Source organism: Takifugu flavidus, chromosome 20 (assembly GCF_003711565.1).
Source record: "Takifugu flavidus isolate HTHZ2018 chromosome 20, ASM371156v2, whole genome shotgun sequence".
NCBI classification, from domain to species: domain Eukaryota; kingdom Metazoa; phylum Chordata; class Actinopteri; order Tetraodontiformes; family Tetraodontidae; genus Takifugu; species Takifugu flavidus.
The window spans coordinates 9,142,368-9,163,707 of NC_079539.1; the positions used below are offsets into that span (position 1 = coordinate 9,142,368).

At 44.9% G+C, this 21,340-nt stretch overlaps 2 protein-coding genes and 1 long non-coding RNA gene across 3 annotated transcripts in view; 1 reads left to right on the forward strand and 2 right to left on the reverse strand.

Annotated features, from left to right (window-relative positions):
- Positions 1-163: 163 nt before the first annotated feature.
- LOC130517671 (coxsackievirus and adenovirus receptor homolog) lies at positions 164-9,482 on the reverse strand. The gene is made up of 7 exons (XM_057019709.1): positions 9,274-9,482; positions 8,105-8,268; positions 7,058-7,262; positions 5,931-6,083; positions 5,098-5,220; positions 4,092-4,233; positions 164-493 (listed from the first exon to the last, which is right to left on the reverse strand). The coding sequence occupies exons 1-7, from the start codon at positions 9,338-9,340 to the stop codon at positions 301-303; spliced, it is 1,047 nt and encodes a 348-aa protein (XP_056875689.1). The 5' UTR covers positions 9,341-9,482; the 3' UTR covers positions 164-300.
- A 2,468-nt stretch (positions 9,483-11,950) lies between these two features.
- Positions 11,951-21,340, forward strand: part of si:ch211-127i16.2 (probable flavin-containing monoamine oxidase A) — a 38,082-nt gene continuing 28,692 nt past the window's right edge. Inside the window, exons 1-7 of the mRNA XM_057019708.1 lie at positions 11,951-12,111; positions 12,176-12,263; positions 12,433-12,613; positions 12,757-12,871; positions 13,676-13,833; positions 14,486-14,575; positions 15,580-15,664. Of these exons, the coding sequence (XP_056875688.1) occupies positions 11,994-12,111; positions 12,176-12,263; positions 12,433-12,613; positions 12,757-12,871; positions 13,676-13,833; positions 14,486-14,575; positions 15,580-15,664 (835 nt within the window). The 5' untranslated portion in view covers positions 11,951-11,993. The remainder of the gene's footprint in view (positions 12,112-12,175; positions 12,264-12,432; positions 12,614-12,756; positions 12,872-13,675; positions 13,834-14,485; positions 14,576-15,579; positions 15,665-21,340) is intronic.
- Positions 18,615-20,684, reverse strand: LOC130517676 (uncharacterized). The gene is made up of 2 exons (XR_008947773.1): positions 19,131-20,684; positions 18,615-18,818 (listed from the first exon to the last, which is right to left on the reverse strand). It is a non-coding gene; the product is annotated as an uncharacterized LOC130517676 (long non-coding RNA).

A 21,340-nucleotide genomic window follows, 5' to 3' on the forward strand; every position in this document is an offset into this window, starting at 1 on the left:
TGTTCCAAGGCTAAGGCTTTACCGGAAATTACAAAGACGTCGCACTTTCAGGTAAAAGCATCAGCCAGCTAGATCCCAGCCAGTATCTCCTTTTTAAAAGTTTAGAAATTAAGCTTTTTTATCTCACTTCATTGGTTGTCTTTTTATTATATGATTCAAGTGCCAGAGGAAAAAAGCTTTATTTCAAAGCCTTCGTGGATGTAACAGACTATAGGCATATACAATGTGCAATTTTATATCCAGATTCGGTCCTGACTTTGACCTGAATGCTAACCTTTTAGCCGTAGCCGCTCATCAGACCTAGTAGTCGCTGTCGTACGCGTGTCTGACGGACGTGTGTCTCTGGCTGTGGATGGACGCCGTGTTTCTGCCTCCTCCGAAGGAATCCGGCTCGCTCCGGCTGACCTCGCAGTACAGAACCTGAGGGCACCGAGCAGAGCTTCTGTCCGTGTGGCGACTGACCGGGCGGCTCGCTGGGGGCTGGGCGTCCTCCCTGTTGGATGCCAGAGCAAGAGCAGGGGTCAAGGTCAAGCACCTTGCGTCTGAAGGTTTCCGTTGTGCTGTTTTGCCGTTGAATTTGTTCCATTTGAGCTCATCAGTATGGCTGCAACGGGCTCCCGATTTGCTTTGTTTCCGTCATTAAGGTCATCAAACGAATGCAAAATCCTTTACAACGGATCAAAACTAATTTCTCTCACACTCATGACCAAACGGTGAACAAGGCTAAAAATCATTCGCACCAGTAATGAAATCATAACTCATATTGGCCATTGATGAGTCCGTTTAGCATCTCACGGCCTAATTTCACTGACAAACTGTGGATGCTGCTGCATCCGGCGAAGGAAGGATGGACACACATACGGCAGATGAGTACATGCTATATAAGGGCTTTTAAAATAGGGATCTAATGAACAAGGTTTTTTATGTGAAGTGGAGACACACACCTTTAAAGGGATGGTTGCGGGTTAGCGTAATGGGCCGGGGCTGATTTATATTGAGACAAGTCCTCATAAACATAAAAGTACACGTGTGAGTGTTCTTGTACTTGCTATATATGGAGTACCCACCTATGCATTCTACTAGCAAAGTGAGGACATATTGGGTGGTCCTCGCAGATTCAGAAGTGTTTGTTCTTAAGGCTGAGGTTAAAATTGGGTTGTATGGGACATCGGGCTTCTTTTAGGGAGTTCAGTAGTTTATTATGTCCTTGACAGTCCTCACAAAGAGAGAATTAAAAAGATGTGTGTGTTAATGAAACCCACTAATGCCTCCCCCCCCCCCCCCGCCCACAGGTGAGGAGGACGGATCTGTGTTGTAACCTCGCCAGCACCTCCTCTCCCTTCCACCTTCTTTTCTCTGTTTCTATACTCGCTCCGGTCCCGACACCAGAAGAAGGATGTGATCCGATCCTGCTCCGCCGCAGAATCAGCTGGGATCACAGCTGATTCAATCTGGCAGATTGTGGGGAAGCCAACGAGACTGGGAATGTTGCTGTTTGAGAAGTGGGAGCGTGCTTCCAAATGCATCTTGTTATGACAAGAACCGTTAATTTTCGGGACTTGTGAATAGTTTTGTTGGTACGTTCAAGAAAAATGAACTGAGACTTTTTAACCTCTGCCGTTTACAGGATCTGCCTGCCTTTCGCCGCCTAAATTGACCACAAATTTGATTTCTTTTTTAGGTTTAAGTTATGGTGCGGGGGCTCTTGAATGCTGGTCATGGCCGGGAAGGGGGGGGGGTCCAATTGTGCTTGAAACAATTGGAACACAAATGTGTGTGAACATAATCCCACCGTGCTTTGAGGAGAAAGCAGGGACTGCCCCCCTCTGTATTCCTGCTAACCATCAGATTCTCATCGTGAGCTGGGTTTATAAACGTTTGTAAAACTCAACAACCCCCGGTGTGGGAACTACAAGCTAATTTGGTCAGGTTAATTAGCTTGCATCGTTTAGCATCGCCGCAGCGCCACTGAGTTGTGTTAACAAAAACTGTCCTCTGGGCGAAATAAGGGATGAATCTGAATAGGAACAATTACACAGTCCAAGTCTGACAGAGTTCCCGGTAATGATGCTTTTTGTCAAAGCCCTGATTTCCATGGCAGATGGTGGCGCCGACTGTTGGGACGGGGAAACAATCGGCTGCAGGCTGCAACGACGCGCTCGTATATCACAGCCTTTTGTTTCGGAGCGAAAGTGTTGGTGCAATTAACTGTTACTGGCAAGACAGACTATAAACCCAACCATGGCACTTGTGCGTAAACTCGTGTGGAATTTGTGTTTCGCTGCGGCGAATTTGGCATAATCCACCATAAACTAGCGCTTCAGATTCAGCGGCGCTAAATTAGCCTCTGAACCAAAGTTTGGAGAGGATCGTTGGTGTCATTCATGTTTTGACCTCACATATCTGACGTGTTGCTTCTGATTCAGAGGTCGTTTACATTAGCAACTTTTTAACAACAGTGACTCGACACTCGAACCTTCTATCTCTCCTGACATTCGCCTCCGTCACTTAAGCTAGGCCGCTTAATTCAGCCTCTCGTGGATCTGAGAGCAGCGGAGGTTGGCGCCGCTCTGCCTTCAGAGAGCTCCTGCATCTACAGCGAGGTCCTCCCACGTGGATGCTGCTCTTCTTTCAGCCATCATGTGGGCTGTTTTACATCAACGCTAACCTAATACATTCAGGAAGAGCGCTTCAGCTGCGAGAGCAAGAATGGGGACTGGCTGGACAGTATTGTGCCAATTATATCTTTTTTGTTGCATGATGGCAAACTGTGAGCTCAACCAGTGGCACAAGTTGCCACCACTGGGGTTTATTGCGTCTACAGACCAGAGAACCTCCACAGAATTGTCCTCCTCCATGAACGTGGGGCTGCTTGAGAGTCCGTCCCCTCTCCTCTGTCACTCAGTCGCACCTTTCCTTTATCCGCTTCACTTCTTAATCACGGATTCAGCCGGACTGAAAGTGCACTGGCGTAGCGCTCGCTGGGGTCTCGTTCGCCGGTACTGTACTCACTGTACAAGACTATTTAGGGAACTCGCTGATAAACTGGAAACCTGCTTCCTGCTACGACACCAGCAAGCTTTAAATGGCGTGTAGATGTTCGTAGATGTGCACTGTGCCATTAATAATCAGCCAAATCCTGAATAATTAACGTCTTGCATCTCGTGTGCAACCCCAGAGGATGATGGGAACATGCACACTTCTTTTCACATTGCATTATGGGATACATTGGGTGCACTAAATAGGGTACAGCGAACCTCACTTAACATCCCAACAGCGCTACAAAGCGCCACACGGCCTAATTAGTGCACCATAAAGCAGTTTTTCTTCTTTTTGTCTGTTTTACTGGCATCTCTTTAAGAATCATAGCTAGCGTCCAGATCAACCAGTGACCTTTGGCCAGTCTAGCTGCACCAGTTCGTAGACTTCTCTTATATTGGTGTGGTCACTCTAAAAGGTGTCGGAACATTGGAAGAGAAACTCCTGTTGCGCTTCAGGGCTGGAACGTTAAAAACAGCCTCGTTTGATTGACATCGCGTTTCGACGGAACAAAATCGGACACGTTGAGCTTCATCGCGTGTCCAAGAGTCGGTCCAGCCCTTCAGAGGTTGTTGGGTTTTTAAATCGGAAGGAGCATCAGAACAAGAACCCGCATTTCAGCTTCATACTTTTCTCTCTGGGCAATTGCAGCATATACAGATGGCTTCATAAGAGCCCAGCAGGCTCCGTCTGCACATTTAAAGCCCCTTATGAAGGCGGGAATTAAAAAAAGTCTGCACAGTCTTTGGAAAAGAGGTGCAAATTTAAATGGAAAGGTGTTCTGCCTGTACTTACTGCTTTGAATTTTCTTTTCTTTGAAGTTCAAGTCTGGGATTTAGTTCAAACTTTTATCTAAGCCACTTTGGTGGGCTTGTTTTGTGTTGTTGGAATGCTTGTAATCCACCCTCGGAGTTGCTCTTTCTCCTGCTCGCTTGTCGTCGTTGTTTTTGCGCCGAAAAGCTAGAAAATAGCTGAACCTCTGCACATTTATACTCGTTTCATACGACAACGTTTCCGCAGACCCTCCAGATAGGAAGGACGAGGCCTCCTACCTGATTTCGTTGGATAACTCTTTCTCCGGCCGATACCTGCTCCTCAGCTTCCAGGTGAGAACTGCCAGGAAGGCCAGCAGGATAAAGACAAGGAGCAGAGAACCCACGATGGTGCCGATGATCACGCCGGCTCGGTTTGGAGCTGGAACGACCCAAAGAACCAAGAACAAAGGATGTGAGCAGCTTTAAACAGCGCGTCTGCAACCTCTGCCCAGAACCGCTCCGTCTTCCCTTTAAAGGCCAGAGTTGTCTGAGATTGCTGCCGGCAGATGAGAAAAAGGGATGATCACCTGCCTCGGAGCAGCACCGGAGCGCTGCAAGTCAAACTAATAGACCCCACAAGATGTAATATTTGGATCTGCTCCACGGACCTCCAAGACAAACTTATTTTATGGATCCCTAGATTGGGAAAGCCCAGTTGTGCGGGATGATTTATTCCGTGGTGAATCAGTGACTGCTGCACTTAGAGCAGCCAGATTCATCCTGGCCCAGACCGCTCCGGTGGTTCTGAGGTGCCGGCTTCTGTTCTTGTTGGTTTTGTTCTCCGGTGGAGTCGCAAATCTGACTTTGACTCCATTTAGGTGCTTTTTGAAGCGATTGGCGAATAGCAGATTTGTTTGTGAATGAAGGGAAGAGTAGCGGCACCATTTAAGTCTGATTAACTGGAATCCGAATGTTCAGAAAAATCAGATCCCAGAAAGGTCGGGAGTTAAAAAGGATGAAACAAATCAGAGGAAGAGGTGGACGTGAACAAACACATCTGGGAACAAACACATCTGGGTGTTAAATCCTATCCCCTATAAATCCTATCCCACAAAGCTGTTTACATGATTGTGTTGTCGAGCTAGCGATGATTACCAGGCCGAAGCCTTTAACGAGGACCGCCTCCCCCCCGGCACGTCTACAGAGACACAACACTTAAAGGAAGAAATCTAGGTCTTCTCTGCTCTTGTGAGTGCGTCCTGCGCTGCCACGTGGATGGGAATGTTCTGTTTAAGTTCCTTACGTTTGTTAGCTTTCAGGACGACCCTGCAGCGCTCCGCCCCGACGGTGTTGCTGGCCCGGCAGTCGTAGAGGCCCGCGAAGCTCTGGGAGTGGTTGGTGATTCTCAGCTCTCCGGTCGCACCCTCTGAAACACACACAGACGAGCGGATGGATCTGAGCAAAGAGTGGAAGACGGCGCAGGAAACCACGTGGAATGCTGGGAATTTTACGCGCACCTTTGCACCTTCATGGAGAGAGCAAACGGTTTCTGCTGAGCAACGATTTCTCCTTTTAATCTACATTTTCGGTTATCTTTATTTTGGCAAATAAGAAGCTAACAGGTTTGTTTGTTGCACCCATATCTTCACCTGGTCCAACTGACAATCAACCTCAGGTGAGATTCAAACCGACAACCTTCCTGTTGGGACAAGTGCTATTTACTGAGATTTACAAGAATTGGGTTAAAAACTGACAACCAAACAGCCCAAACGCAGGCAGAGAGGAGATGAACTTCTTTTCACAAGTCAGAAACCTCGTCTAGATCCCAGCTCTGCCACAGCAGAGAGGGGAGGCAGATTTAAAGTTATAAAATAGCTACATACTATATAAAGGATAGATCTTCTAGTGATAATAGAGGGGACTATATAACAAAATCTAATTTAGGACTGATGATCAGATTCTGGAGAGGGTAGCTGTGATCCCACTGCCAGTGTTGATCAGCATGGCTGGGAAGGAGAGTTTACCAAAGGATTTAACAGGTATCAGAGATTTATGTCACCAAGACCAAACATTCTACATACATGCAGCATGTTGAACATGTAGTAGCATCACAAAGTCAGTAGAGGACATGCTTACCCTGTGTGGCTGTGGCAGGGAAGGGGCCTCCACTTATCCTTGTCCAAGAGTACCTCAAGGGAGGGGAGCCTTTTTCCACCTTGCAGTGCAGAGACAGAGCCTCACCTACCACATCGCCCCCCTCCACCCAGCACTTTGGCACAGAAGGCTTCACTGAAATAAAACAGGAAATAGGTAATTTTCCTCATTTTGAATACATTTGTTTTAAAGCCTTTGATGAGGGCAGCAGTGATGAGGCTATATAAAGACCCTCTTAGGTCCTGGGAAGGTTTATCCAAAGCACTCGTGTTTTCATTGTTTATTATAATGCACCTCAAAACCTCAAAATATTTACAACGCATTATGAATGGGACATGGCATCCTTGGACGTTACAAAAGGGGTCAAGAGAAAGACTTTGTTGGTAGATTTGGGACATAATATAATTTTTGTAGGATGATCAAAGTTTACTTGAGAGTTTACATATTTGCTCTCTGGCTCTTTGCGGCATTTCTGTCAAAATACCCAATTAGCTTTAGATGATAACTCATACGCCGGTCGTCGTTCTTCGAATGTTTTTATTCCATGTCCTTATGATTTAATGTGACTCAGCCTGCACAAGGCAGAATTCCCTTGAAATGTCAACAAACACATCGACAAAAGGCTTCTGTTTTCCCTCTTTTCTTCTCAGTTAATCATTAAAAGCTAAAATTGCCTTTCTTTTTTGTACAATGCGTCCCATTGAAAATATACCTGCAGTTTCTCCAAAACAACAGAAATATATTCCTCAGATTAAAGGCTGGCAATGATGAAAGCGGCCATAGTTTCTTTAATTATGTTTAAAAATGTATGGTTCTTTAGATATAAGCAGGTAAAAAGGGAGGTGTGCAGAAATCTACGGTATTATTTAGCTTTACAGATCTAGCGTTCTCAAGACTGCTTTTCAAATATAATTAGAAATATATTCTCTACCTCTACACTCTGCATGTTACAAGCATTCTGAGCCTACTAATTTTATCCATTTAAATAACTACAATGTGAAGTGTGGACAGGAGAAAATGTGCCCTCTGCAGAACCTCTGGTGTTATTTTATTGCTCAGACACAGAATAGCATTGCCAGATAGTCTTACTGCAAGGATGCGGCTCCTACCCATTACTGCCAGCGACATCTTGAGCATGTCCACTCCTGGTGATTTCTTCACTTTGCACTGGTAAGTACCGCTGTGAGCAAACGACAGCAGGGAGATGGTCAGCGAGGCGTCGCCCATCGAGGGGTCGCCAGCAGCAAAGCTGAGTCCGTGAGCAAACACGCCGCTGCCGTGGATGTATTTGGTGCCACTAGTGTAAGACAAGAGCTAATGAAAGGGGGGACAAATGGAAACGGGTTGTTATAACGCCAGCTTGCTGCCTGTCTTTCCTCTCCATTATTGTTTCCTTCCAGAACCCATGACCCATGAGGCCCAGTTCAGTTGTGATAAGATCAACATCAACTCCGAAATAGAAGATATCATTTCTTCTCTCCGAGCACACGTGCCACAAAGAAGCACAGATACTCTTTGTTTATACGACTCTTATTCCCATCCTCTATCAGGAGCCTGTCTTTTTGAAAAAAGTGGCGTTTTTGTTTTTTTTACCTACAGGGGAAAAATGATTAAGGTGCTAATCCTTCACAGACAGGTGGAGATAGATGGACGGACGATGGAGGCGCAAACTTTGGTCTTCTTTAGTTTTTCTTTTAAAACTTTTCTTGCCCTTGAACTTGAAATGGGTTTAATAAATCTTAAAAAATCACATGTGCGTATGTGAGAGAGACAGAAACAGACTCAGAGAAAGACAAAGACGAGAGAAAAAGAGCAAGAGTTTGTCTGGAAAGACAAAGACGAACCTTTAAGGTAAATAAATTGAGACAACCATAATGTGAGTGTTACCCAAACTGGAGCGCTTATTTCATTTGAAAGTAATTAGTCAGTAATTAGACGTGGAATTGAGAAATGGGGCAGTAGTTGTTCAACACTGCACACTTCAGGAAACACAGCAAATGAAGTGGAAATCTAAATAATTACAGGTGTGAAATCTAAAATTAAATATCTCACAGGGTCTGACATAATTGTACTGTCAAAAATCACTTTTAATTGAGTCGAATTTGATGGAGATGGTGGAGGGATCCTTCAGTTCACACATCTAAAAGGATTCTTACCATCTGGTTCTTCTGTGTTGTGTCTGGATTGATCATGGACCACTCGATGTCAAGCTCTCCGGTGTCTGAAGGGCTTGTCCTGTACCTGCACCCCAAACTCACGCCGTCTCCCTCAGCTCTCTGCATGGTCAGCGGGCCCGTGGACGTCACCTGCATGCCCCGCCCTTCGGAGAACATTCAAACATGACCCTGTTGCAAATGCCTACTGACCGCTTCCCCGTACGCAGTACTCAGACTTGTGAACGTCTGCAGTTCTTAGTGGGACCTTCGTATTTGGAAGCACAACATTTCTGCCATCCCTGCTGCTGATTCTTAATAAAGATGGCGAGAGCAGGTCCACATCCAGGAAACCAGGATCTTCCTTGGTGGATTGTGAACTAAGTAGAGTTGGAACTGCACTCAGGTGGCAATTGATGATAGCACATGAAAAGGATGGAGAAGTTGGGAAATGAGAAATGATCTCATCCCTCATTGGTCGCATCTCCATCCATCCATCCATCTATTCATGTATCCCCCGGATACATCTTTGGGTCTTTGGACTGTGGGAGGAAACCGGAGTACATGCAAGTACACGAGGAGAACACGCAAACTCCACACAGGAGAGGTCCCAGAGGAATTGGAAACTAGGTCCGTCTTGCCTCAAGGCACTGCGCCAGCGTGCCACCAGTCTATCACATCATTTTTGCAAATCAAGTTGGGGCGGTGGTAGCTCAGTCTGTAGGGGAGGGGGCTGAGGAGTAGACATTATCGGTTCAAGCCCCGGAGCAGACAAAATGTAGATGTTTTTTTGGTGGAAGGATGAGGTGCTAGGATACCTTCCTCCGACCCCAAATAGGATGGGGCATATAGCAAGAAAAAGATTTCCAAAGTTCATTAAAACAAACTCGAGTATACAGTTTACAGAAAACAATACATGATCAAATCCCTTGATAACAGTCAACCATCAAGCTAGAGCCTAATTGGGCAGGCAGAAGGTCCCCATGGTAACGCACTGGGGAGGCTAACGCTCCTGAGCCCTTCAGTTGAGAGATGATGAACAAAGATGAAGGCACGATTCTATATCAAGATTACTGTGATGATCTTTGCAAAAGAGTCAGAAAAGAGTCATCTAGTGGGAAAACAAACAATGAAACACACAATAAAGTCACGTATTATGTGTGTAGTCGTACCTGTTTTCCAAAGGCTGGTGGTAACTAACAGGACACCCAACAACGATGGACAAATGTGTTTGAACATAATCCTGCTGAAAATCAAACCACCAGTCTCTCCAGCCGAACCAGTAGGTCTTCGCTGCAGCTTTCCAGTATTGAAATGAGTATTGGGAGAGTCCCTGAGAGCGCTGAGGCCCAAAATGTTTCATGAGCTGTGGTTGCTGTGTCACAGGGAACACCTCCTCCTCCTCCTCCTCCTCCCCTCCCCTCCCCATCGCCCTCCCCTTCTGATTGGACGCTTGCTCCTGTCTTACCTGTTTACCAGGGTGGTCATTGAGCTGCTATTAGAGTATTTACCGCCTCCTCTGTGTACCCACAACCACACTAATCCTTTTCAAGATCGAAAAACAGCTCAACAATACAAAGAAACAGGACGAGCAACAACTCGGAGAAACTCAGAGCTAATTTACGAGATGAACAGCGAGGGAGCGCAGGAAGATTTCTGGCATCCAAAAATTATTGCGTTTGTGCCGGTTCACATGTGATCTCATCTGTTATCAACTTATATCCAAATAAAAAGAGCAACAGCAGCACAAATGAGAGTAAATCAGTGAAAACCCAAATATATCATCTGATTCATGCCCCCGCCTCACTTTGCCCCCCTCCCCACCCCCCATCTGTCACAGGGCTGCAGTTTCAATGAAAAGGAACACGTGGTCTCGAGGGAGGACAAACACACCCGCCTGTCAGGTTTGCATATGCATGAGTTTGAGGGAAAACAAGGCTTTAAATTTGCCGGATCTGTAAGGAAAAGGTTGCATTTTCTAAACAGCACGGCGGCGATGGCCGGGGTCACGGTGGAGGTGGATTAATTACACCGGGAAGGACTTTATCTCTCAGGGTGTAGAAACGACCAACCTCCCATTTCAGGACACGCCGCACCATCCGTGAGGTGTAAACAAGTCTTTTGTGACGGAGTGTTGAGGGGTTGAGGAGTGTCAACGGGCTGTTGAGCAAGACGGATGACTGCCTTGATGCCCCCCATCACAGACAGACCCCCAGCTGAGATAATGAGCGAAGAATAAATGTCTAAATAAATAGGAAGAGGGGCTTTTATGCTCAGATGACAGGAGGTGTAGCGATGGAGGCGTGGTCCCTCTCCTGAACTTTACTCTCAAAGAGCTCAATTTAAAAACACATCCATTTCCTGTTTACCACAGCTTACTCATCAGCTCACAGGGAGTGCTGGACTCCATCCCAGCAGATACTGGGTGAAAAATGCACACAGGACTGGCCACCAGTCTCTATTTAAAAAAATAGATAATCAGTTTTTGGCTTGGCAACATTAAAAAGGCAACTAGCTTTGGCACTGGTGGGAAAATACATCAAATCAAAGTGTCTGATGAAGATCAAAGCACTGTGGCGCCATGTTTTACCCACCTGTCTTTGCAGAGGTCAACCGACGTCAGGCTCATCTAAAGAGCAAGGCTCACCAAAACATGCATGAGAAGACATGGGTGATCTGATCCCCTCATGAGTGCCAGCAGCTCTATTGTGGCGCTGTTAGCCCTTGGACTCTGCACAGAAGAGGCTCGAGTGGTTGATTAGCTGGCATAAGGCTCCTCTAGCCTGAGGGTGGAGGTGAAGATATTCAGTGAGGGAGTGAGGTGCCAATCCATATAAAGGTTTAAAAAGTCCACAATATTTTTATATCCATTCTGCAACAGAGTCAGCGGAGGAGCAGCGTTTTGGCCAAGCAGTGTCACAATACCTTCTTATTACTGAGAAACATTTCAAGCTTAAAAAGAAAACAAAAAATTATATACAAAATGTGAAATAGGCACATTTATCCATAGTACAAAATGTATCTGTTTCACAGAGTCTGAGAATTGGGAACGAGTGACTTTTTAAACTTGGGACTTGGGCATCTAGTCAGGATGCCCCCTGGACGCCTCCCTGGTGAGGTGTTCAGGGCATGTCCCTCCGGTAGGAGACCCCTGGGAAGACCCAGGACACGTTGGAGAGACTATGTCTCGCGACCAGTCTGGGAACGCCTGGGGATCCCCCCGGATGAGCTGGAAGAGGTAGCTGGGGAGAGGGAAGTCTGGGCTTCTCTTCTTAGGCTGCTGCCCCAGCGATACCCGACCCCGGATAAGGGAGGATGGATGGATGGATGATGGATGGGTGGGTGGGTGGATGGATGGATGACTTTTTAAATCCTATTATTACTATGCTATCTTGTCCTGTTGTTATTTATTGATAGTTTAATAATATTCCTAGCAGGAGCTATAATTAACATTTCACAATATTTGTTAAGTTCTCGTGGCTTCTTTATTATTACGATGGCTCTTTCAAGAGCCTGCCAGTGTTATGCTGGTTGCTAAAGATGCTCCCACAGACAAAACCAAGTGTTTGTTACTGTATTTATTCATTTCTTTGTGTAACTGATGAGATCCGTTCAATAAAAACAATATTAAACAGATTTTAATGTCCCTGGGATTACAAATATATTCTTCCTTGGGATTTGGCACCCCTGTTCTTTTGCCTGACAACCCAGCAGTTATTTATTGCTTCATGGTGTCCCATAATTTTAAAGCTTGCAGGTTGCTGCCGTCCGCACACACAAGAACGAGGCTGCAAACGCGTCTGGTCGCAGTTCAAAGGGCATGTTGTGAAAGCCTGATAACCTCGCTGATACAGAGAAGCAAAGTAAACACAATGCCAGGGCAAGCTTAAACATGGCAGCAGAGATTTGGGACGTTGTTGTTGTCGGTGCCGGACTCTCCGGCCTGAGTGCAGCTCATTTACTCCGGAAACGAAACGTTGGCTTGAAAATACTGATCCTGGAAGGAAAAGGTGAGATATTTTGGATCCAGCTTGCTGAACACATGTAGGCTTTTGCTAAGCCTGTGTCTCACAGATCGGGTGGGAGGACGCACCGTGTCCAAAGAAATACCCGCAGCTGGCGGCACTGATCGATGGGACTTTGGAGGACAGTGGACAGGAAGGTAAGCTCATGGACTTTATTTATTTTTGACTTGTCTTAGGACAGGTGTCACTTGTCTAACTAAATGCTATATTCCAAAAGCACTTGTTTTTCGTAGAGTGTGTGTACTCCAACGTTCTTTATTTGTTCACCTTTCACTTCGAGGACCGTTTTTAATTTTTCTCTTCCAGTACCCAAACACACATTCTGGAGCTCATTAAGGAGCTGGGCCTTGAGACTTACCCACAATACAATGTTGGCAAGAAGGTGTATCACGCAGGCGGGCCGGGGGCCAGAATTCACACCTACACCAGCAGGATTCCAGCTCTGTCTCCTCTGGTGCTGATGGATTTCCTGCAGATGCTGTGGAGGGTGAGGCAACAATCCCGCACCAAACGCTGCGTTATTAGGACCAGCTCCAAGCTAAATATGATGATGCGAGCCAGTTTCCAGTGCAGGATAGATGAGGGGTGGTGACAGGAAGCGGGTGACGCCGACTAATCTTTCACACTCAGATCGAGAGACTCTGTGCAACAGTTTGCATCGAGGATCCTTCAACAACACCTGGCGCTGTTGAACTGGACAGCATGACCTTCCAGTCATACATCGAGAAGCATGTCTGGACTGCAGGTGGGCTTTTTTTCTAAATCAGATATGTGGACATCTGTGATGATTTAAGTGAGTTAAGACAGTAAAAGCTTGGACAGAAAACCCACAACCTCTGATTTAAGCTCCTGGAAAAACCTAGAACTTGATCATTTGCCACCTTGCAAATCTGCTGGTAACGTCTCAGCGCAGCATATGTGAGGTTTAACTAATTTGTCAGTAAAACTGGTCAGATATTGGGCAGATGTAAGCTGATTTACTCAACCCGCCTCCCAAAAAAAATGACAACTTGATTGGGCCTGGAAATCAACCTCCCATCTGTCTGTTCATAAAGCTAACATGCTAACATTTGCTACTGAGTTGTACAAACAAAAAGGACGTTTGGAACTTCAATTTTGCAGGTATGTATGCATGGAAATGAAATAAGTGGTTGACACAAAGTATCAGACACTTATTATTTTATTTGTTGTAATAACAGTACCACCGTACTGTCAAAGAACACCAATAAACCCAAGAATAATGGACTACTGAACTTGGCTTCACACCTTTTATCTTTTATTACCGGTATTGAAATTACTATAGAATTCCAACTCTTCATAAATGCAGCATTTCTTATTCCCAGCACTAAACAAAATGCTGCACTATAAACTGAAAATAAGACCTTTTCTCTAATCTCTAAACTAGATCTTTATGTCTGAGTGTATTTTCCACTGTGGCAGAAAGCCCCCATCTTCACATTTCCATCGGGAAATGTAACTGCTGTAATCGGTCACATGTTTATATCACTGCTTATGCACGGGTACATGTCCACTCATCTCTTTTTACCAGCACTGAAAGAACAACTGGGGATCAGCTGCAGGACTTTATTTGGCTTAGAGGCCTCCCAGATGTCCTTCCTGTTCTTACTGGTGTATGTGGCTGCGGCCGGAGGACTGCTGCCACTGCTGGAAAGCTCCCCAGGCTCAGCTCAAGAGCTCAAAGTAAAGGTAGCTTGCCTCTTCCACCCACGTTTAGACCAAAACAAAGTCTAGTGCCTTTGTCCTGAGTGCATCTTCACCTTGGGGCTCTACTTTTTTCATTTGTGGCTACAATAGTAGTGGCCAAAGATGTATTTAGGTGTCATCTTTTTAAGAAGTATGCTCACCAGAGCAGAGTTGTAGCATGGGCGTCAGAGATACAGATGAGCCAGTTGGAGTGTGTATGGATACTCTTACAGAATAAACCTTTAGGCAGGAGTTAGTGTTCCCATCTCCCTTATGTATAAATCCTGATGAAATCTAATCAAGGGGTGACTTTTTTTTACTTTTAAAGAAAGGTCCAAAGAAAAATCCTTCCGAAATCTTTAAATATATGACAGAAAAGGCTAGCTTGGTTGATTTACACGCTGGAGTTTTGCAGCTAGCGTTTTTAAATGTGTTTTAATAAGGAGCCGTGACCCAGTAACCGAGAGGGGACCTCAGACTCTGCACATCAGTCGAGCCAAAACTTTGACAGGACAGAACAGTTCAGTCGTCCAACCATTTATTCATCCGCTCGCAGCAGATGGCAGCACCTAGTTGAAATCTGGCTACGGTGACCCTCTAAAGAAGGAGCCTGTAAAACACGGCCCCGTGATGTGCGATATTTGTCCCTCCACAGGGAGGCACCCAGCAGCTTTCCGAGCGTCTGGCGGAGCGTGTCGAGTGGCAGAATATCCAGCTGAGCTCAGGCGTGATGACCATATGGCAGGTAAAGTACAGTAACCGCTCGTTGCGGGAATGATGGAATGTGCCACAGAGATAACAACTCCTTCAGTGGGGAAACGGATCATCTCCCACAAAGGCACTGTCTATTCCAGCTGACCGTCTCCATTATTCAAAGCTTAAGAAGTAGCTTAGTCCCCTAACCTCAGCGGTTTAGGAAAAACGCTGAAAATAGGTGAGTGAAATTAGGGTTTGTGGATGAAATAATCCCTCACTAACAGACCTTAGATTGGTATTTGATGAAAAGTGCAGGAAAATAACAAGCTCCTTCTTGCTTTATCTGGAATCTGATGAATAAAACATGCACAGACCTGGTTCACCTAAGTTGAACCCCGAGACAAGAGATGTTTGTTTGAAACTCACGGAGCTCAACCTGAAAAAAACAGAACTTGTTAATTTCACAAAGACCGCCGGAAACGTGGCAGAAAAGTGCTCGGCTTCACACGGCGTTGTGGGAAAGCAGTCGCCGCGGTGTCATAATTAAAAATCCCGGCGAAAGACAAAATTTAAAAGAAATCTTAAATAGATAATTGCTCGTGTGAAGCTTTTAGAAACACCCAGCTGTTCCGCAGTCAGAGGCAAAAAAAAAGGAAAACGCTACAGTAACGTTCTGTGGTGGGTGAGTTTTAATTATCACCAGAGGCGTTTTGTGGAGATATGGGCCAGACTGAGCACATGAGAGCTCTGCGACTACGAGAATGTGCATCAGACTTGCTGACAGCTCCCCCATGCCAGCTTTTAAAGTCCTAGATAGAGCCTGAGATGGTGAGAAAAGAGGCCGATTAGATAGAAAACAGGATCCGTACAAGACTGTTTTAATAAGGCGCAGCTGTGATGACTGCTGTTAACGACGCCTGGATTATAATTCCTTTAATTTAATTGGGATTTCATTACAATTTCTCCACAAAACTGGCAACGCTGTCTCACCGCGACTTTTGTCACTGATACAGCCGAGCTCGCTGATGAGATGAGAGTGTTTTGTGTTGACAGGATGCTGAGTGGGCCAGGGTGAGCACCAAAACCAACACCTACTCGTGCCGAGCTGTGATTGTCACCTGCCCCCCTCACTTAGCAGGTCAGTGCGCGTCTCCCAGGCTCCATCCACTCACCAAATGAGAATCTCACTCAAGCGGGAGGCAAATATGCTCCTTTCCCTCCTCTTAAAAAAATCAAAAAGCTCAAACCTCCTCTGCTTGCATGAGTGTGCGGAGGGGCTGAAGGAAATCCTGCCTGAGGTCAGGCACGTGGGCTGAGAAACGCCGACATGTTTAACGTGATAGGGGGGTTAAAGTGATAAGGTCGGTGGTGGGAACTTGTAAGTGACAAGCACGTCATGGCTGTCCCCTGTGACGAAGGAGGGAAAGGACCCCCGATGGTGCATCCTGTCTGTTTAACAAGCCCAAACTTGTTCTTTCCAGAAATCATGCTAATGTGATCCATGCCTATATCATCCTCTATATTTTCCGTCCCAACTCATACCCGTGGGTGCTCGCTTATGCATGCTAGCCTGCAGCTTTATTTTATTTTATTTTATTTTTTTATTTCGCAGAGAACGTTTTTTTTTTTTGGATTAGACAAAATCGACACCTGGCAAGCTTTGTCAGAGTCTCACGAAAATAGACGCATCCAGAGCTTCAAAAATTGCCTTTCGCTACTCACATTATATCACGTCCTGTCAGAGAACATCTCTGACTCTCTCACTCACACATATTAGCACCCATCTGCTTACATATGAGCAGAGCTGCGAGTCGCTCGGCTCGCTCCGACACCCCAGACAACACACTGATTAATGGCAATTTGCGATATACTGATATTTACAGAACCTCCACAGCCAAATATGCTTGCTGAAAAAGCTGGCAGGAGTGTTGAACATGCTACAGCACGGAACAAAAAGTGAAAGCACTCGGAGCCTCAGATGGTTCTCTAATCCACCTAAAGGGAGCAAAAGCAATTCTGGAGCCCTGCCACGAGGTTGAGGCAGCCGGGTGTGTTGAACACGATGGCGTGTTGATGAATTCCAGACATGTAACACGTCTAATCCATAAGGAGAATCTGAGCACCGTGCTGGAAATCATTTTGCTTTTATGTGCAATTCTAATGAGATTGATGCATGTGCTAATGGGCTTTCTGGAACCATTCCATTATAAATTTTGATGTCGGATTCATGCATCATGTCAAGAGTGACGGCTGAGTTGTGGTTGAAGCTGGTTGAAAAGTAGAACACGGCAGCGTGGCTCCGTTATCTGCTGCATAGATCCTGGCTGAACACGTGCATCAGAGGACTCGGAGTTTCATACGGGAGGAAATGTGTTGCTCTTGTTTTTGCCATCGTCGCCGTTGTTAACTATTCCTGTCGGCACGTTTGCGGTTTGGCGTCTGAAGTCTGAGGCCGAGGTTGACACGGTTTGGCGTTCCAGGCTTCGGGAAACACAGAGTGCGGTTTCCTTTATATTTGTGCCTGTTTGCTAAACTGGCAGCGGATCTGTCGCTTAGTGTCTCGTACTCGGTGCCATGGAACACGGCCAGGCTCCTTAATGAGACAGGTTTCGGGGCTGCGTTGAATTATGCAGCAGGGTTCGGCTTGGGCGGCACAGTGCCACGCTCTGGCCTTAAAAGTGGGCAGAGGAGACTGACGCTGGCTTTCTGACGGGCTTTCAAACCCCAACGTAGGGACAATCAAGGATCCACCTCTCTTTTAAGGAATGTCAGAGATACATTTTTAAAAAGGCGCTGAGGTGCTTCATTTGAAATATAATGGAAGTGGGGAAATCAAAGAGTCCTAGTGAGTGAGAGATGGGAAGCTTCATTAACACTTACCGGGACTCAGAATAAAGGTTCTCTTCCTCTCTTGAGTGGGAGGTGCTCTCATATTAGCCCCGATTGCTCCCTGAGGCCTCTCCCAGTCCTCCTTTTGAGAGACAACTGGACTTCAACCTTCTAGCCTCAAGAGACAATTTAGTTAGGTGAAGGATGATCTCAGAAGGGACTGTGGTGCCGGTAGGGCAGGATTTGGCCATTTTGTTCAGTGCATAGAGCCAAAGCCTCAGAACTCCTGCACAAGGCGAAAAATCGGGACTTGTTTTGTCCCTCACAATTGCGCCCGGCGCCCCGAGTTTCCTGTCCCAAGCACAGCGTCCACGTTTTTTTTCTTTGTGACATCTCTTTTCGCTGTTTGTCGCAGAATATCCCCAATTAATTTGCAAAGACAGACGGCTGAAGGAAGCAGTTTTAATATGTCACATTTGTTGTGTTCTGCGCCTGCAGGATTTATCCCCTTACTCATCCATCCATCCGTCTTTTAAACGAGGCCTGCCAGTATTTTTTCCCATTTCTCTTGTTACAGCTTCTTTCACTCACCTCGGTGATTTATGATGCCTTCGGTTTTACTGCATATGTGATTGGTATGCATGAGAAACAAGCACTGGCATATTTCTCCCGCATTGAGTTTTAAAACTAGAGCTTAGGTGTGCAAATGGGCTCACAAATATCATTATTTTGAGACCTCATAAAAACACAAATTAAGCCTTTACAATATGCAGTCGATGCATTTAGGCAGCAACATTCAGAACCAGTTAAAGTTTACAGAATTAACAGTCTCATTATCAAGAATACCAACTGGTGGCTGCAGCCTAACTTGCTGTTGTTTGTGTTTGTGTGGGTATTAATGGAGATATTCATCTTCCGGCGGTTATAATCTTAAAAGGACTTCCATCTCAGCCTGACACGACACTCAGCCGGGCAACAAACCGTGTCCCATCTCTCTTTTCGGGAGGAGGAGCTGCTGTAATGATGACCAGATTATATGCTGAGGAAAGCCACTAAAGCTGCCACTCAGGGTCAGATCCATGAAGTGATTTACAGTTAAGTCGAGAGAGAATCCGGTTCTGTGGTGAAGAACGCATGGCAGCCAGAGCTCGGTTCTCATAGCGTCTGGAAAGAGATCACCTTGAGAACAGAAGGCTGCACATATATTATGACCAAAATTACAATACTGACATTGAAATTAAATACAGGCAGCACTCAAAAAACATTGCCACATTTAATATAAATGAGAAATGAATGAGATCAACGTTAAGACATTGAGCAGCTACAATTCATGGCCTAACTTTTCCTTATAATCGCTCCTGTCCTCTGCTCACTATTGGTATTTTGTCCTTCTTTTTCTTGTTTTGCTGCACCGTGTCTTCAAGATGGTTGCCACAGCAACGTTGCAGGATCGCAGGAAGCCTCTGTAATAAAATGTATTCTCTTTTTCATAACGTGAATGTTTACAACAGTAAGCAAAGAAAATAACCTACAGAAACTGGAAAGTGTGGAAATCTTCCCTACAGAGCTCAGACCCACGGGCACAGATTAGCATGTCTATGGCATTATTTCTGAAGCCTAGCTAAATTATCTGCTCTTGCGGTATCAATTTTGCCTGGCTGCACTGTTTTATCTCCACATTAGAGATCTTTTGCACAACATGCTCCTATCAATCATCTTCTGCAATCATAACAAGTGGTTTGGTTGGGATTAGTGTTGAAAGAGTCCATTCCTACCTGCTTCAAGAGCCGTGGCAACACAGCGCGCATTAATTAACATAATTTAGCATGTCCATAGTGACCAGGAATAGGAGCACGTTCCCATCTGTGTTTAGTTCTGTAACAGTGTGAAAATTAAATCAGAAAGACAAACACGAGGCAGACAAGAGCACTTGTGTCTTGTCAAGGTTAGAAGAGCTTAATCTGGTCTACCATCAAGGGGCCGCAATGCTGCTGACCTCTGACATGGTTGGAGGCACTAGGTGGATTATTTAGAGACATCCTGAGTAAACTTCACATCGAGGAAGCAGAGATTTTTCAGAGATCGCAAGATGCACTTTTTTCCCTCGGGTCCAAGAGTGCAACATAAATAGCCTGGAAAAAAAGAGGAAGAAAAGAGAGAAAAGAGGCAAGCTTAACTCTACAGAAGTCTGATGAAAAGGAAAGTAATTGATATTAGCTAAAGCTAATCAATTAATCAATTATTAGTTAAAGTGTGGCATGGAAAAAAAGACAAACAACTGCGTTCACACAGAATAATGAAATGAAAAAAAGGGAAATCCAGATTCACAGCTGTAGCCCCGTGCCCCCAAACTGTCTGGAAAACACAAAGCATTTGTGTGTTTTCCTGTGTTTGCAGGTCTCACAGGGAAATCCAGTCTCTCAAGGCACATTCGGGGCAACAGAGAATTCCCTTGACATTTGCCTTGACAGACGTTCCCATTTTCGTGCAGTGCTGTAATGTTGGACTCACAACGTCATCAACACGAGCCTTTAAGACATGATCAGGCGTCTCAATGACAGTCTTTCTTAATAACCTTGAGGCTGTTGGCATGATTTATGCTCTGCAGTCATCCCACACATGCCGTCACTCCGCTTGTGTTTGTTAATTTAAAGAATAAAGCCAGTCCCCGGCAGAAAGAGATAACATTTCACCCTCATACTCTCTAATAATCTCCTTCCTGGGAAGCGTGTGTGGTTTAGTTTGATTAGATTTGAGCAACAGTCTCTCTGGAGTTACCAGCAAACACAAAGTCCATCAAAGCAAACTAACGCCTATCAGCAAGTTGTTGTTTTTCAGAAAGGCAAAGTCTGTTGTAGTTTTTTATTTTTTCACAAGTCTCTGTTTTAAATTTCTCTATTTTGTACTTGCAAAGTGTGTTGACCTGCAGTGTTGACCCACAACAAACCAAACAGAACACAAAATGGATGCTAATTTTTACGCTACTGCAAGGCTTCACGCTATTTTTGTTTTTTGAATGTTGACTTTAACATTTAATGTTATGTTTAGCGTTGACATGAATTTAAAAAAAATACATGCATAAAGTTTTACACTTTCATCTTGGCAACATGTGGCTCAAGTGATTCAGTAAGGACATTTGAAGGTCACCTGATGAGCACATTCTTTTGATCATAACAATGAAGATGATCTGTCACCCATTTACTCTATCTAAATTCACAATATCAATATAATATGTACCTGTAATAGTTTACCGATTATTCAGTAGCAATAAATGTTTTGGCAATAATAATTAATGCAACTAAAATGTGGTAAATATTGTATTTGATCCACAGAAGTCACTATATATTCAGCAATATATATATATATATATATATATATATATATATATATAATATAAATACACTGTCTTGACAACAGCCAGCTTCTGTAGGCTTAATTTTGTAGAGGAAAAACAATAATATGTGTCGATCGAATCCCTTTTTTAGTGTCAAAGTGGACTAAACTGTGTTTGGATTTATTCATTTTACTGCTCTGGTAAAGAGACAAACATTCATACATATGGAAATGATCTGTTAGATGGTGTGATTGGGCTGATGTGCACCTTCCCTCTGTTGTTTCTTTTCTCCTCCTCTGGTGGCATCATAGTAAAACCTTTTATTTTTTTTAAATCTATTTTCTGCATTCAAGCGGATCCCCACTGGCGTCTCTCACTCACTCAGTGTTGCAGTGAGTGCGGGGCTGGTTCTGACCTTTACGTTGAATAACACTGGTGTAAATCTGTTATACTTGGCCTTAAGAGTTTCTCAGTCGGCAGACGTTTCATAAGTCCTAGGTGTCCTTCCTGCTATTTCCACGAGGACAGAAAGTAGTCTGGCTAAAAATAAACCCTAGAATAACACACAACAACCCTTTATTCTTTTGAATGCATGTTTCTTTGGGATATGTCAAGGTCAAACTTTTAAGAATTCAAGACCTGCAGTTGGAT

Excerpts from the sequence above, each read along its gene's own strand:
- LOC130517671 (XM_057019709.1), bottom strand. The coding sequence starts at position 9,340 with ATGTTCAAACACATTTGTCCATCGTTGTTGGGTGTCCTGTTAGTTACC. Across the intron at positions 8,269-9,273 it reads CACCAGCCTTTGGAAAACAG|GGCGGGGCATGCAGGTGACG; the intron begins GTACGACTACAC and ends TGTTCTCCGAAG. Across the intron at positions 6,084-7,057 it reads GATGTCGCTGGCAGTAATGG|TGAAGCCTTCTGTGCCAAAG; the intron begins GTAGGAGCCGCA and ends GTTTTATTTCAG.